The sequence below is a fragment of the Corvus brachyrhynchos genome, unplaced genomic scaffold (genome assembly GCF_000691975.1).
Source record: "Corvus brachyrhynchos isolate BGI_N302 unplaced genomic scaffold, ASM69197v1 scaffold34, whole genome shotgun sequence".
NCBI classification, from domain to species: Eukaryota; Metazoa; Chordata; class Aves; order Passeriformes; family Corvidae; genus Corvus; species Corvus brachyrhynchos.
In genome coordinates, this window is record NW_008238126.1 from 1,937,069 (window position 1) to 1,953,759 (window position 16,691).

A 16,691-nucleotide genomic window follows, 5' to 3' on the forward strand; every position below is an offset into this window, starting at 1 on the left:
TGCTGTATTGCCTGAGACCGGATGAGCTCGTGCCTGCCCTTGGCAGCCTGCCTGCCTTTGCAGCAGGGATGCCCTGAGGCTGTGCAGAGATCCCACTCCAAACCCTTCAGCACGCAGAGGTGCTGGCAAGCTGTGTGTATCACTCCGGGACCCGTGGGGAGCCCAAATGCTGCGAGGCCATGAGCTTCTGTCCTTCTCTCAGTCCCACAGTGCAGATTTGCATCGTAGGAAGCAGGACACAAGCAGGACACAAGCGGATATGATTCGGTGTGTAAAGCTGACGCGAGTGTGAAATGCCGAAGGACAAGCATGGCTTGTGTCTGGTCAGATAAATTGCAGGGCTGCAGCCACCAAGGCTACTTAAAGACAGTGCAGCAAATGGTCTTTGGCCCTGGAAATCCCTGATGAAGCTGGTGGGAAGCTTTGCCTTTTCCTTCCTAGGTTTCTGCACCGGGCCATGCTTCAGCAGGTTACCAACCCATCCCAGGGTATGGACACTCTTGAATCCGTTCTGTTTCCCCCATTTAAAACAAATGACTTGAGATAATGGTAGTCTTAAAACCGTAATTTACTTTTTGTGAAGTGGGAATTACAGGGAGCGTAGAGTCTTTTTGGGAAAAAAAATTACAAAAAGCTTGTGTAATGAATTTGACATGAGAGGGAACACTGGCTGTCTTTGTGCCTCGTGTTGCTTTTTCGTGTGTGTCTGGATGTGCTGGTTTTGGCTGGGGTAGGATTAATTTTCTTCCCAGTGGCTGGTATGGGGCAGTGTTTTGGATTTGTGCTGAAGACAGTGATGATAATATAGGGATGTTTTTGTTATTGCTGAGCAGGGCTTACACAGAGCCAAGGCCTTTCCTGCTTGTCCTACTGCCACACTGGTGTGGCGTGTACACATGGTGTGCATGGGAGGTTGGGAGGAGACACAGCCAGGATGGGTGACCCAAACTGGCCAAAGGGATATTCCAGACCATGTGACATCCTGGATCAGTGTATAAAGTTGGGGGAGGAAAGAGGGGATGTTTGGAGTGATGGTGTTTGTCTGCCCAAGTCACTGATACACGTGATGGAGCCCTGCTCTCCTGGAGGTGGCCAAACACCTGCCCAGCCATGGGAAGCAGTGAATGAATTGCTTGTTTTGCTTTGCTTGTCTGCAAGGCTTTTGCTTTCCCTATTAAACTGTCTTTATCTCAGCCCATGAATTTTCCACCTTTTATCCTTCCAATTCTCTCCCTGGTCCTGCTGGTGGGGGAGTGAGTGAGTGGATGCCTGGGGCTTGGCTGCTGGCTGGGGTGAAACCAGTGGACAGTGGACTTGGAAAGTTCTCTCATCAGTTTGGTATTAAATCCTTCCTGGGAAGGCAGTGAAATTAGTGGAGTGTGTGGTAGGGTGTTTAAACACACGTGAAGGCAGAGCTTATCCAGGCACGGGGAGTTCCCAGTGTCACTGTCACAGGAGCAGGAGCTCCAGAGCATCATCCTGCCCTTGCACAGCTCCCCTAGCGTTCCTGCATCCTGCCCAGCAATGGGCAACGCTTCTGGGGTTTGTTGTGATGCTGGGGGAACTGTTAAGGCTCAGCATATAATGCCTCACCCAAGGGCATTTCCAGGTTGGGTGTGGGAGGAACAGTGCTTCTTGGAGCATGGGGGATGCAGACCTCTTCCCCTGGTAAAGGAGTACCTAAGAAGGGCAGCTCCTTGCATATGAGGATGGATCATGCATATGTGCACATTTTGGCGTTGCAAGCAGCAAGAGGTGGAAGTGTCCAGTTATGTTCTGGTTTGACTCTTTGGATTAACTGCGAGTGATTTTCAGATTGCTGGTTTAAATAGAGGACCTGAACAGACATTAAAGTGCCCTGTGGCAACTCTCACAGCCTTCCCCGAACCTTAGTGAGAAATGCTTGTGAAACCAAAAGTGTGTTTGTGGCACCACATGTTCCTGTGTTCGGCAGTGATGGCTAATTTTTTTGTAAATTGAATAAATCATGTTAAAAAAAGTTAATGAGGCATTTAATTAATTAACAATGTAGAGTTTTATGGTCTTTATGGTTACATTTTGTGGTTAATGACATTCTTCTTATAGCCTCTTAACACAGAATTGCCCGACAAAATTAGCTTTTTTGTCCAGTAGTAGGTATTTCACCCTAGGATGAGCCTTTCCTTTCTACAAAAATAGATGAAACATCTTTTATTTTGAGTTGCAAAATCTATTTTAAATGGTGACTGCATGCTAAAAGTGGAGCTGAATACAGCAGCTGCTTCTGCTACCTATATCCATCTGCTAATTTGCCTGGCAGGGTGGTCTGGTTTTGAAGGAAAATTCATACCTCCGGAGTATAATTTGCACAGCCCTTTCTTATGGGCTCGAGCATGTGCAGGGTAAAGAGCATCCGTTCTGGACTGATTTCTGGCCTTTGGGCTGATTAGTAGGAGCATTCAGAGCCCCTGTCTGGTGAGAGGTGGGACTGTGGGGGTCCCGGGTTAAACCGGGGGGGTGCATCAGGGGTAGGTGGGTGCATCCCTCGTGGCAGGTGGAGGGGGTGCTCTGGAGCCTGGGACAGGCAGCTCATTAGCTCCCAGCTCTAGCCTGGTTAGTGAGGGCCTGCTAAAAGAGCAGCTTCATGCTGTATCCTGGATACCGGCTCTCGAGTCAGGTGTGCCCAGAGCACAGATTATTGCGGGCTTTCCGGTTTATTTTGAAACGGGAAGAACAAATGCATTGCGCCCAACAATTCCGTTTTATTCTCTTGTTTTGGCAAAACAAGCACTCGCCCCCTCCGTGCCGTATCTGGCTTTGCAAGGATGTCACTCAAATACAAAATGAATGGTTTACCACTAATCTGGGAACGTGGGGGCTGTTTTATGCATTCAACATCTCTTAGAAATGTGTTTTGGTTTTTTTTTTTTTTTTGCTTTCTTTTGCATCCGACACAAGTCGAGGAAGACTCGCACCATCCTAAATTTTTGGTTGAGTGATGGAGCAGTCATTGTTCCAAGGCTGCATGGCAGTGCAGAGCTGAGTCTGGCCCAGGCTCTGGAGCGTGGTGTATTTGACTGCAAGATGAATTGTGTTAAATTCACATGGCTTCCTGCGGCGCCGGGCTCGTTATTGGAACCTGGCGCCTGGCTTTAGTTCTGCATGCAGAAAACCGGGGTGGGTGAAAATGGGATTTCCCTCATCTCGATAGAGCCGGGCTGGTTTTTGTTTGCTAATAGCAAACCATCCTTTGTGTGTCTTAAATGTTTCGGGTCATGCACTTTTTAAAATCAAACTGATGTCGGCTGTGCTGCTGTTACACTCGCAGAATTTTCTGCTAAAAATGCAGATGTAAGAGTAACAACCTTCCCTCTAGCTTTATGTGTGGAAGTCTTCAGAAGTGGAACATCATGAGTGTTGTCTGAAATTTTCACATTCTCCCTCTGTGACAGTTCCTGATGTTGAGGGTTACAGGGTTCTGTGGGTCATGGAGCTCTCGATGTCACTTTGCCCAAATTAGTCTGCCCAGGGAAGTCGTGGTCTCTGCTGTCTCCTGAACAGACAGGACTGTCAACAGCTCCCTTTTATTTTCCTTTTGACTGGCCCATCTCGTAGAGGGTAACTTAGCATATCATACGGGTTTTGTGTTTTTGTCCCCCCCCCCCCCTTTTCCTTCGAGCAGAGAAATCTGCGCCATTTACACAGCAAGAAATAACTCGATGTTCATCTGTCTTCCCTCCTGTTTCCAGGAAGTGGTTCTGTATTGTTTGGAAAACAAGGCGTGTGATGTGAATCATCGTGACAACGCGGGTTACTGTGCCCTGCACGAGGCCTGTGCCAGAGGCTGGCTGAGCATCGTGCGGCACCTCCTCGAGTACGGCGCGGACGTGAACTGCAGTGCTCAGGATGGAACCAGGTTAGCAGCACCCCTGGCCCACCCGCGGCTCATCACTACCTCCTTTCCCTCTGTGCCTCTCCTTTATCCTCCCCTTGTCCCCCCATCCCACCCTCTGACGCTCAAAGCAGGTAGCGCTGCCTTACTGCTGCTCCTTGGGCAGGGGCGTGCAGGACTCGGTGACCTCCTCTGCTCTCCGGTTAATAAAGCAGTGGGGACACACTTCTGTTGTGACTCGGGTTCAGGGTAATTTCTTTTTTTCTTCTGGGAATTTTAATAAGTTGTGCTTTGGTTGTTTTTTGTTAGTTAGTGGAATTGCCAGCTGCAGGGCAGGAAGGAGTGATACTTGAGCTGCAGTCCTGCTCATGTGCCCTCCAGGTCCTTTGAGTTGTGCCAAAAGAGTGGAGTTTGCCTTGTTAGCAGGGTTACTTTTGAGAGCACTTCAGGCTTTTGTGGCGATCGGGTGTGCGAGCCCTGTATATGCTGTATAAAAATGTTGTTTGCTGAACTGTTAAACTATCTGCTCCTTTGATATTTTGGATTTACTTTTTCTCTTTTCTTTTTTTAATCCCGAATTAGCCTTTTTTTTTTTTTTTTCAGTTTCCTTCACAGATTAGTAGGGGTGCTTAGTTCCTGTGCTGTCAGAATAGATAGCGAGCTTTTCTTTTTTTTGCTTTGTGGAGAAAAAAAATGCTGCTCCGGATCTGTTTTTAAGCTTCTTGTGTATCTCCTAAAGCACCTCTTTGACCACCTCTGCGAGGCTGACCTTGGGGTAACTTGTCCTGAGCATATGCAGAGCGTTATTCAGTCTATGCATTTTGGGGACAGGTCTCTTTGTATTCTGCCAATCTCCTGCAGCTTGTTATCTTAAATGGTTTATCGCCTTCCCTATCACCATCCAAATAGCCAGGGAGGTAAAATTAGCGTAACTAAGAGCCTGCTTCTTTTGTTTTTAAGCTCTTTATTTATTAACTTGGGAAGGGAGGAGTCATGAAAACAAAAAGAGAGCTGGTTAGGATGGTCCATTAAAAGTTCATGATGGTCCATTGTTACCGGCCCATCACCAGCTCATTACAGCCCAAAGGAAAGCTTTTTGGAGAAACATTAAAACCCTGACTGGATTGTCAGATTCCTCCTCTGTCGCCCACTTCTTTGTAAGAGTTCTGAGCTCTCCAGGCTGCCAAACAGCCTCGCATTTTCTGCTGCCTTCAGCTTTAATACGTGACCTGTGCCAACAGCAGCGAGTTGCCGTAAAAAGAATCCTAAATTATTTTTGTCTCACTTGCTGGAATAACCTATATAGAAAATTATCCCCGGGAAGTGTCTGATCGGTCTTAATCACCCGCCAGTTCAGAGTCCACCTTTGATTTCTAGTCACAGACGGAGCTGATTTTCAAGAAAGAAACTTGGCCAATGTACCCTGAAAAGTTGTTTTGGGGAAAATGGATTTTAGAAATGAACATAATGATGATCTGATCATAGATGATAATGTCAGAACTCAGCGTGCTGTAGCCTCTCTTTTCTGAGGGCAGACTTACTTTTCATTTGGAAAGCTGCCCAACAGGCAGCAAGAATCCAAAACACAACTAATATACAGAGGAAAGAGGGTCTGAGTTGGGCAGGAGAGAGAGCAGAAGCTTCTGTAAGGAACTTTGGGTCTGTGTAATGCACTGCCTTTTGGTGGAACCAGACTTCTCTGTCTCTGTAGAGTAAAACAGGACATTCATAAGACAAGTCCCATTTCTCTCTTGAAAGTTTTTCTCCTTTAACTTTTAGGAGGAAAGATGTGTCAGTCTTCCTCAGCTGTGTTGGTTTTAAAATTAAATTCCTGAACATGTTCAACGCTTAGAAATACAAAAAAGTCTTAAACAGAACAACAAAAAAACCCCAAAACAAAACCCAAAATAACGCACCATAAAGACTTGTCCTCCTCCCCTGCTCTTTAAATGACACTTAACATGCTTTTTGTTTTCCCCTCTGCCACCTCACCTATCCAGAGGTACTTTTGGTCGTGCTGTGGAAGCTCTCAAGCTGCAGACGGTGACAGTGGGTGTGTGTAGTTCTGTTCAGTTAGTGTCAAGCAGCGCACAGGGGTGATGTAACTGTGATGCAACTGCGTGTGCTGTGTTAGTGCAGCTGTGGCAGTGAGGGGTCACCTGAAGCTTTGGGCGCTCTTATTTGCTGCCTCTGCCGTCAGCTTTTTTGGAGGACACTCTGAAAAGTTGTGGCAGGTGAGGATATGGCTTTGGTCTGTACAGGATGTCCACGTGAGTGTGAAGGATGCAGGGAAGTTCTGTGCATCTCTCAGTCCTGTCTGAAGTGCTGCGGGTCCTCTGATCAGGGTGCTGGCTTTGCATGTGTGTGTTTTGGGATGAGGCACGCGTTCAGCCTCTGGTTCCTGATAGTATCAGGAATCTCGGTGAAGTCAGAATCAAACAGAGCACCAGACTGTGGTGTAGGGGCAAGGAGGTGACAGCATTTGGGAATGGTGCAGCCCTTCTCTTCACCGCAGCTCGGCACAGGATGTCCCTCTCTGCCCTATTCACAGCACATCTGGCCAGGCTAAATGTGGTAGGTCTTGGATGTTTTTCCCCTTAAACTCTGTGCTGATAGACCGCATGCAGTGCCTGCAGACCCTGAATACACAAGCACTCTGCTGCTCAATTAGTGCCTAATCAAAGATTATTGTAGAACCCGGAGATCTTTAAGACCTGTCTCCGAGGTGCTGCAGTCACTGAGGGCTCTTAATCGTCTTACCTATAAATAATAATAGACCGTGCTTAAGAGGTGAGAGCTTCCCTTCCCTGACAGGACCCCAGAAAGTGCAGTAGCTCGACAAGGGGTGTTCGAACTGACATGAGCAAGGCTGTTTGCCGCGTCTGTTTGGCCTCATCTTGCTGTTCCTCTCCTCTTACCTCTGCAGCATGCCTTAGCTGAACCCGTGCCACTATAGAAACAAAGCCACATGCCAGAAATACAGGCGTCCCCTGCCTATTAGCGAGGGCTTCACGTTGCTTCAGAGTTCGCTCGCTGGATTCTCTCTCCGCAGCCAGTTTTGCTGTATCCTTCCCGCTGGCAGCTGATGAGCTCAGCCTTTTTTATTTTTTTCCCTGCGAGGACCATGCCAAGATGGCTCTCTTCCTGTGTCCTTTCAGCTGGTCTTGGCAGAGCCATACCTTCCAGCAGCTAATTGCGTTAAAGAAGAGTCAGCCTGCGTAGCTCCCCTCCTGCAACTCGTGCCGTGCCTCTTCCGTGGGGCAGCCTTGCGTAACGGAGCGGGTGGAAACAAAAACACAACGCCAAAATATGGCATTGCTCGGCGAGTTACAGGACCTCTTACTGCAGCGAGGAGAATTCTGGTGGTGCCTGGAAGGCTGAGAGCAAACCCTGACTGGTCTAAATAGTTTATAATTTTGGTGGTGGAATGATAAACCCCTAGTGAAATGTTTTCCTAACTCTAGTGGTGGTAAAAATAGTAGGAAGAATTCGACAGTACACAAGAGAGGGTTGAGATGTGTGTCTTTCGTAGGATATTGCAGCTCTTGAATGTCCCCAGATCCTTCTGGGGCCTTTTGAAGGGTTTGTTTTAGAAACGAGCTGTGCTACGTTAACTATACCGTTAGGGATAGAGAGTGTTTATTTCCACGAAGCTCAGGGCAGAAGAGATTGTATGGGCAAAGCAGCCCAGGAGAGGACTCCCAGGGATCTTTTTTTCCCCCACTTCTGAAAAAGTTGCCTATTCCAGTAGTTGCTTTTGCATCCTACAAAGAGGATGGTTAAACTCTGCCAAGACCGAAGAATACTCCCTCCTCTGCTGGCCCTGCTGGGAGAAGCAAACGAATAGCTGTGCCTTTGCATGGTCCCGCTCTTGAGCTTGCCAAGAAGCTGTTCTAGACAGTAAAAGAGTCTGTCAGTGCTCTGTTTTGGCCTTTTCTCCCTTAACTTATCTATGGGGAATCTCCTTTCCCCCCCCCTCCCTGCCAGTGTTTTCTTTCCTTCCTTCTATTTATTGTTCTTCCTTCTTCCGCACTGCTTTACACGCCTTTCCTTCCCCATGCCTCTATAAATTCCCCTCTCATGCCCGGGCAGCCTCCCTGTGTACTCTTAGATGACGAATCTGGGTCTGCCTTCCCTGCTGCCTCTGTCTGCAGCACCGCGTTGGGCTTGGTGACCTGTAAAAAGGGAGAAGGAGGTTCCATCACAGGGTTACAGCCCATGTGCTGCAATTTTTCCTTCCTGGGAAATGCCCAGGCACCCTTTAATAAACTCGTCTGAGTGTCGTTAAATCAATTGAAACACTGGGCGGTGATTTAGATGCTGTTTTTAATAAGTTAAGGGATCATCTTGAATTCATTACTGCTTCAAAAGCCACTTAGGTAAGTCAGTTTAAAATAAAACCCAAATGCAAACAAGAAAACCCACAAACCAGTAATCCCACAACACTCCTCAACCCCCTCCCAGAACCAGAAAATTGTAATTCTGAAATAAAATTTAAAAAGAGTTCAAAATTAAAGACTCCAGTAAAGCGAGGGAGTGGGGGAGAAAGGGCATTCCCAGCACTTGGCAACAGCCGTAACTCTCATCTGCTCCCGGTGCCTGTTGCCAGACTTTCAGCCAGGGATGCTTCGTGCCCAGTGGAGGACAGGAGGTTTTGCAGCAAGGCTGACCTTTGCTGCTGTAGCTGCTCAGAGTGCCGTGACCCAGCAGCTCAGGCCTCAGATGCTTGCTGACAGCAAGGAACACCCGATACTTCTGCATCCTCTGTGTCGGCACCTCTGTTATTTGTTGCCTCCTGCTTGGTGTCACCTGGGATGTGACACTGTGATACAGCACTGACCAGATCCTGGATGTGATGCTTCCCCTGTGGGGAAGCACTGAGTCAGTAGGTGGAGGTGGGAAGGTGAGACTTGCAGGGCATCCTGGGAATGCTGGCTCCTCCAGCACTGTCTGTGTCAAAGGCATCAGTTTCAGTGTTATGTTAGAGACATTCCCTCAGAAACTGAGAAAGGGATATCCTGACCCTTTGCAAGTGATCCTCATGGACCTCTCTGGTCTTAAAATGTGAAGGTGGCTTTCTGAAGAGTGATATGTTGGGATTTGAAGGCGTCCACGTGTTGTGCTCTCTGCTGCCAAGGGTCTGAGGGTTGGCACAAGCTGGACTGAGGACTGTGCTCAGCAGCTCGAGGATCACCTGCTTCTTCACTGTTGCTGGCATGGGGTGTATAGGAGGCAGGCAGCATGGGATAAGCCCTCTTTCCATAGGGAACAAGCCAGCAAGTCCCCAAGTACACCTCCTCATGTCAGTCTCTTGTTTACATGTCAAAACCAGTATGACATGCAGCTTTCCAGCAAGATGGGGGCAAGCAAGAACCCTTCACGTGTAGCCTGTGTTAGTCACCCTAAGTCACACACAGCCTACTGGAAAGTACTTGGAGTAAATATATCTGGAACATCTTTTAGAGACTTACCAGAGTCCCCCTCCTCCCCTTCCTACCAGCAGTGCGGTGTGATAGATGGGAAAACAGTGGTATGCTGTTGTCTTCTGACTGCTTGGATCCTCCCCTCCTCTGTCCTGAGCTCACGTAGATGCCAGGTCACGCCAAAGCAGTGGTGACATAGAGGGGACATTGCCATGTGAGGCAGGAGTGGTGGGATGTGACCTCTTGGCAGGAGAGAGTTGAAGCCCCGGTTGTCAGCAGAGCGTCGCTTGGCAGATGGGGAGATGGAGCGGAGAGGTTTGCTTGGCTGTGCTTCCAGATGACTTCCCCTTTTAACGTCATTGTGAAAGCTTTCCAGGGAAGGCAGTGTGTGATCCCGGTTAAAGTCCTTCCTTGCCTTTAAATACAAGCTTCCTGAGAGCTTGAAAGCCTTGTTGGGGGGTAGCAGTATTGACAGCCCAAAGGAGGAGTGTTGAGCTGAGTTGGACTGCCATGATCCCTGTCCACACGTTGGACTCTGCTTTTAGTTCCCTGCTCTTGCTGTCTAAGGAAAAGATGGGATTTTAACACATCTTCATTAGTCTGAAGGGTAATACGTTCTACTTCCAGACAACTCCCCGTTACGTATAATCAATTTTAAAGGCAAAAAGTTAATGCGATTTATAATTAGTGATAAGGAATTCTAAACCTGGAATTGCAGGGATGTGTATTAATGAATAATCCTTCTGAAGGCTCACAAAATCTATGTCTGAGCTTGTATAGATTGCTCATGCCGCATAAAATGCGTTAATTTCTGGGTGGACTACACTTTAAAATAACATGTTTTTCTATTCTCTGATTAGAAGGGTTGAATTGTGCTGCAAATATATTCACAAGTATTGTTTAAAGAGGATGTTCTGCGTGGAAGTTTAATTCCTAGCAAATTTTCATAACTTATTTCTGTGTACGTAATTTAGAAGCTTTGGGTAACTGATTTCCGTGCTTGCCCAGAGGCAGGCTGAATGAGCCTTTCTCCACAACACGCTGTTAAATTGGCAGAGATTTGGAACGGTAGAGTGACTTGCAGCAAAATGATGTTTGTGAGGCTTCACACAAACTCCTGCTTTCTGTTACAGCGGTGTAATTATTTTACTGTCCTTCGAAAATGTGTACAGCAAGGAGTAGACGTAACAGAAATACCTGCCCTGAGCAATCTGACTGAAGACAAGAGGGGAGGGGATGATGTGCAAGTAAAACCGACAATAAGATGATTGGCAGCTGTATTAATAGTGTTACATTCTATAAATAACTTTGATCTACAGTCAGAAGTTTCTTGTCAAAAACATTTGCATAATACTGTTGAGTCAAAATGTAACACGGTGATTTTTCTTTTCCTTCACACCAGACCAATCCATGATGCGGTCGAAAATGACCACTTGGAAATTGTCCGCCTGTTACTGTCCTATGGTGCTGATCCAACACTTGCAACCTACTCTGGGAGGACCATTGTGAAAATGACCCACAGTGAACTCATGGAGACCTTCCTCACAGGTCTGTGCCCACATTGCATAGGGCTTTCTGGTCCTGGCAGATGGGGGCTTGTTCCCTGTCCCAAAAAGTCCCACCCTCCTGGCAGGGGTGACTTCATGCCAAGGAGCCATGGGGTGGGGTGGGCTGCAGTAGCTCCCTCTGTGCCTGCAAAAACCCAGAGGCTGCAGGTGGGAAGTACAGCCATGCTTGGGGGCTCCTTCTAATTGAAACTCTTAATAAGTCATAAGGATTATTCCACTGTCAGATTTGATAGGTGGGTAGGAGGTCAGCGGGCTGTTTCGGTGCCTTCAGTTTTCTGCTTGAAATGTGAAAACAAGAACCTTGCCAATTCAAATAGCTGTTTGTTAAACATACTCATGTTTTCCCATGGTCTTGCTTTTTATCTTGGACTATTTTTGGTTTTGCCAGTTCTGCTGTGTTTTATATCTGAAATACTGTAAAACTACATTAAAGGCTCTTGTCTTTAAACATGTCCATGCTGTAACATGGTTTTAGGGGTTTTTTCCCTCTTAGTTTTGGATGAAGACACTTACATTCCCTAATAACTTACCTCTGAGCATTCACAGTCCATGAGTTTAAGTATTCACCTGTTTTACCTGTTTAAAGGGTGCAGTATAGAAGGCACATAAGTGTATCAGGACTCCAGTCTGATACAAAGTCCAGCATCTTGGACTTCCTAGCATCCTGAATCGCAGTATCTTTTCACCAATTCAGCTTGTAAATCTCCCAAATTATATCTGTAGAAGAGAACTACACCTTCTGAACATATCTGTGTGGAAAAACCTTGTTCATCAGTTTATTTGGGGGCCACAGTTTCACCCTCAAGTTGGTGTCCGGTGTAAAATGTGAAGGCCAAAAAAATGAGATCTTCACAAAAATGAGATGCTGCTCTCAGTTTCTGAAGCTGAAGCTTGGATCTGTCCCTGTTAGACCTTTGATGCGGTGTGTCATTATTTGATGTGGGGGAATGGCGTGTATATGCTGTTGTTTGTAGCATGCGTGCCAGGAATACGGTGAGGGATTTTTTGATGGAAGGTATGGAGGACGCGTATTGAGGCTCTGTGACGCACGGTCTGCTAAACTTGCCAGCTTTTTGTTCTCATCAGTATGTTTTTGTTGTTGTTTTTTCCTCTCCAGAGTATTTAACTGACCTGCAAGGTCGAAGTGTTGATGACCCTGGTTTGTACTGGGATTTCTATGGCAGCTCTGTGTGCGGTGAGCAAATGTTGCCCTTTATTTCTTTGTATGCAGAGACTTTAAAAACATGGGGCACGTGGGGGTGGAGGGGGCTGTTCTGTTGTTGTGGTGGAGGAAGCTAGGAAGGAAGCAAACTGATTTTGTTTACAGATCACGTTACTGAGAAAAAAAGCAAGACCTGCAACAGTCTTTTCATTGCTGACTTAGCACCTTTATTCAATTTTATTTAGATCCAAAAGATGAATCTGGATTTGATGTCTTGGCAAATCCTCCTGGCCCAGGTGATGAAGATGAAGATGGCTTCAGTGATGTGTTTGAATTTGAATTTTTGGATGAGCCTCCCTTACCGTGTTACAACATTCAAGTGTGTCTCTCTCAGGGGTAAGAACAAGTACAGGTTTTGGGGTAAAAACATGTGGGATGTCCTGCTTGGGGTTGGTGGCAGTTTGTGATGGTGGGGAAAAGCACAAGACATACATTTTTAACATAAATGATAGATCAATATTTTAGCTGCTGGGGTTTTTTGGAAATAAACTAATAGGAGGTGAGAGGGTCTGGTTTGTCAGGGCTGAGTTTTTACTGCCATATTCCGAAGCAGGACAAGTGACATTTGAACACAAATCCCTTTCCTCATCCCAGACAGGCATCTTGTTTATAACTTCCCAAAATAGAAGTGCTTCTAGCACTTAAATTTAGATATCATGTTTGTAAGGTGTTAATTGTATTTTGTGGGCTTTCCTGTTCTGCTGCTGAGGGGACATGCTTTTGTGGATGAAAAAAGGACACCATTACTGCTTTTCTAGACTTTGTTGCAAAACTGGTTTAAAGCTCTGAATTGGAATAAACAAATAAGCTTCTTTGGGAAGATTCTATGATACTTAATAGTAAGCAAAGACCTGGAAAGTTGTATTATCTATTATATTTAAGATATAAATTAGATTTGTATACAACTGTTGTTCACCATTTGCACCGATTTTGATGACAGCTGGTTTTAAATACTGATCATGCAGGAGTGTGGATTTTAGCATGATTTTGTTACTTGTGTGATGGATGTAACTTACGTTCCCTGAAGTAGACAGCTACAAAGATTGAATTTAAAAACTGTGTTGTTTATCTGACAAAAAACCAACTCACTGTTGACTTCTATTTAATATTGGCATCTCTAGAAGTCAGAGGTGCTGAATTTTGTGGTTATAAGTCATCTACTAATTTGCAGATTGAAAGTTGGGCTCAGCTGGGCTAACCTTCAGCTGTATGAGTTGGGGTGGCTACTGGCCCATGTGGGCACTGAGGAGCCCACGTTTTATAGGTTCCAGTGCCCCTGTGTGCCTGGATCCCTCCTTCCTCAAAGCTGCAGGCAGCAGTACTCTGAATAAATACATACACACCTGCTCATCTGTTATATTTGACCCCTGGGCAGCAGCCTTGATTTCAGAGGGGTCATTTGTGAGATCGGGGAGGGTTTTACACAGAGCAGTGTGGGGAAGAGTCAAGAATCCTGTGACTTAATGTCAGTTATTGGAGCAATCCTGTGACTTAATGTTAGTTATTGGAGCCTCTTTCTCCTTTCTCCTTTCTGCAGACCACGGAACTGGCTTCTGCTCTCGGACGTGGTGAAGAGGCTAAAAATGTCATCTCGCATCTTCCGCTGCAACTTCCCCAACCTGGAAGTCGTCACCATCACGGAGGCAGAGTTTTACAAACAGACTTCCCTCAGCCAGTTGTTCTCTTGTGCTACGGACCTTGAAGCCTTTAACCCAGAGAGCAAAGAGCTGTTGGACTTGGTAGAGTTCACAAGCGAGCTCAAGACTCTGCTCGGCTCCGAGCTTCACTGGTTGCATCCGCACGAGGACCCTCCCTTCGACATCCTCTGGTGAACCTTCAGGCCATTTAATGTACAGTGCTCTATACAGTTACTTCTTTATGTATATGTGTTCAAATGAAATTGTTTCTGTAAAGAAAGGACACTATTAAATATGAAAATATCTTTCCTTTATATAAGAGATCTGAATTCCAGTTGGATGGATTTTGGAAGAATTTTTTTTTAAATTCAATCAGTTTTTACAAAATTGTTATATAATGTTTCTTTAAATGCACACAGGCTTTGGGATAAGTTTGTTATTACTCGGAACACATTTTTTTTTTAAAGAACACACCCACACACATTGACTTTGTTTCATACAAAGCACTGATTACACAGAACATACTTTTTCTAGGTGATGTGATCAAAGTCGTGTGGCTTGTTTGGGAGATAGAATTCGGTAAGGCACTTGGTGATATTATTTTCATTTTTTTTGTTTACAGAATTACCTGCTTTGGCCAGGTAAGCACTATTGAATATAATTCAATAGTTTGTAATATAAATTAAACCATATCCATACGCATCAACTAATTGTAAGAACTTTTATATCCTAATTTAAAAGCTGTGAAATTTAGTTTTCACACATCAAACCGGATTGTTTATATATGTTTAAACATTTTATGCTCTTTATTTAAAGAAGACTTTGAACTATTTTTTCTGTACCTTGTAAAATATTGAAAAACTAACATATGTTGAAGTTGCTTGAAACTGTACATAAACTAAATTTTCTGAATTGTGTGTTCATGTTTGAGATCTGTGTTTTAACTTTGTAAGTAAATCTTCTGCCTTTGTATTTATATTTTACAAAAATTTTCTTAAAGGCAATAAAACTGTTGAGAAATGAAGAGGCTAAAGTGGCTCCCATTAACTCCATGCCTGGTTGTGACATGAGCTTCATCTCTTTAGTGTTTATGAAAGGAGGGAGTAGTTTCTGAAGTGGGGCAGGGCTGGTAGAGGTGCAGGCAAAGCAGCTGATGAAATCGGGGCCAATACAATCTGTATTGGCTTTCTAAATTCAATGTTGCAAGAAAACATCAGGCAGGCTTTTTGGTGGGACAGAGGTTTAAAAATGGTGTTCACAATACCTTCTGCACCTTTTTGCTAAAGAATTGTGAATAGGTTGGGTCATTTTCCCTCCTTTGACATCCTTATAACTTCCATTGGCTAATTCTCTTTTCAATGAAGCCTGCAGAGTGGAGGAAAACAGTAGCAGGGGAAATGCTTTCGTTTTAATGTGGAGCATTAAAGCTATGAGCACATTTTGGGGGGATCTAAAGGGACAGTGACCAGAATATCACTTTTGCATAGCTTGGGAACTTGCACCTAAGAGGCTGGGCTCTCTGGGCTTGGGCAGACCCTCTCTGCCTTCCCCTTGTGGAAGGAAGTTCTTGCTGTGAACTCAAACTCCTGAGTTTTAATTTGGGGCTGTTATTAAGAGTAGTATGTCCTATGATAGTCAATTGCTTCTGAGGTGTTTAAATCACATTGCTCTTCTGATGAGGGCCAGGACCCCACCCAGAGAGTCTTGAGCAGAGCACCTGGTCAGTCTGGGAGAAGAATCTGGGAAGAAGTTTCTCCATTGTCCTGAAGGCTGAAGGTAAGGGGGAATGATGTCTCATTTCTGAAGGTGCCCTGGAGGGGAAGACTCAGAGCTGCTGCCTCTCGCGGTGCGTTGCTGGTGAGTCTCCTGCCAAACGTTTGTACTGTGTGGCTTTACAGCGGGGCTGTTCCTGTGGGTAAGGTGGTTTTGTAGCTGAGCCAAGAGGTGAGAGAAGGGTCCAAAAGCTGCCTGCTGCTGGAAGCTGAAGTCCCATTTCTGCCCGGGACAGGGAGTTTTTAGTCCTAATATATCTGCCGACATCTTTTTTCCAGATTTTGGGTAAGGAGGATGATGGTCTCTCCTGCACAGCTTTTATGTGCATGCTGTATTTCCTTTTAAAACAGTCTCCAGCTTTGCAAGGAACTGAAACACAGACACCTCTATAGTGCCAGCTGCTTTCATCCCCTGGTTTTCCCAGCAAAAAGAGGTGGGCCAGAAAATTTAAGGCAAGGGAGAACATTAAAAGCAGTTGTTACAGACATCTTTATCTGATCAGCTGTGTAATGCTTGGATGGCTTAAGCTGGGTATAAATCAGCTTTGTGCCACTTCCCGGGGTGTGTGGCAGACACCTCACTTCTCGCCGAGCCCCTCGGGCAAACAAAAGATTGACACGGCTTCCTCTTCTGGCCAGCTCCTCCTCAAAGAATCCTGAGCACGTGCTCCCCGAGCATCTCTGCTTAGTCAGCTTTCCCCCGCCTCCACCGGGTACAGTTGGGCCTTCTCCACGCTGGCTCCTGCCTGGTGCTCAAATACAGTAACAGCCTTATGCTGCTGTAATGCGAGTGTGTGTGCCTGCCCTGGGCGTCTGTGCTCTAAAAATAGGGCTGTGGCAGGGAACACCTGATCCCAGCGCCGTCCCTTGGCATAACGTAGCCGTTTTATACTCTGGGATGTACTTCTTTAAAGGGACTTGGCTGTGTGAGGGTGCTTGAGGGAACGCAGAGGGTTCAGTGGAGCAGGAGGGGACACGAGGCTGGCTTGGCTGCCCCTGTGCTGGGTGGTTTGAGAGAGGCTGGATGCAGGTGTAGCTTTGCAGGAGGCAAGCCGAGGGGAGAGTTACCTTGGGAGAGCAGAGATGGCAGTGTGCCAGCAGGGAGTGAACTTTGTGACAGTCTGAGTGTGGGCAGGGCAGTGAAACACTGGCCAGCGCTGGGACTGTCTGGATCCTGCAGGGCTGGAACTGGGTGAGC

At 46.0% G+C, this 16,691-nt stretch overlaps 1 protein-coding gene across 1 annotated transcript in view; it reads left to right on the plus strand.

The window, feature by feature from the left end:
- BCOR (BCL6 corepressor) overlaps window positions 1–14,754 on the plus strand; it is a 55,437-nt gene extending 40,683 nt beyond the window's left edge. Inside the window, 5 exon segments of the mRNA XM_017733453.1 lie at window positions 3,729–3,895; window positions 10,697–10,842; window positions 11,980–12,057; window positions 12,270–12,420; window positions 13,622–14,754. Coding sequence (XP_017588942.1) covers window positions 3,729–3,895; window positions 10,697–10,842; window positions 11,980–12,057; window positions 12,270–12,420; window positions 13,622–13,916 — 837 coding nt within the window. The 3' untranslated portion in view covers window positions 13,917–14,754.
- Window positions 14,755–16,691: the final 1,937 nt, after the last annotated feature.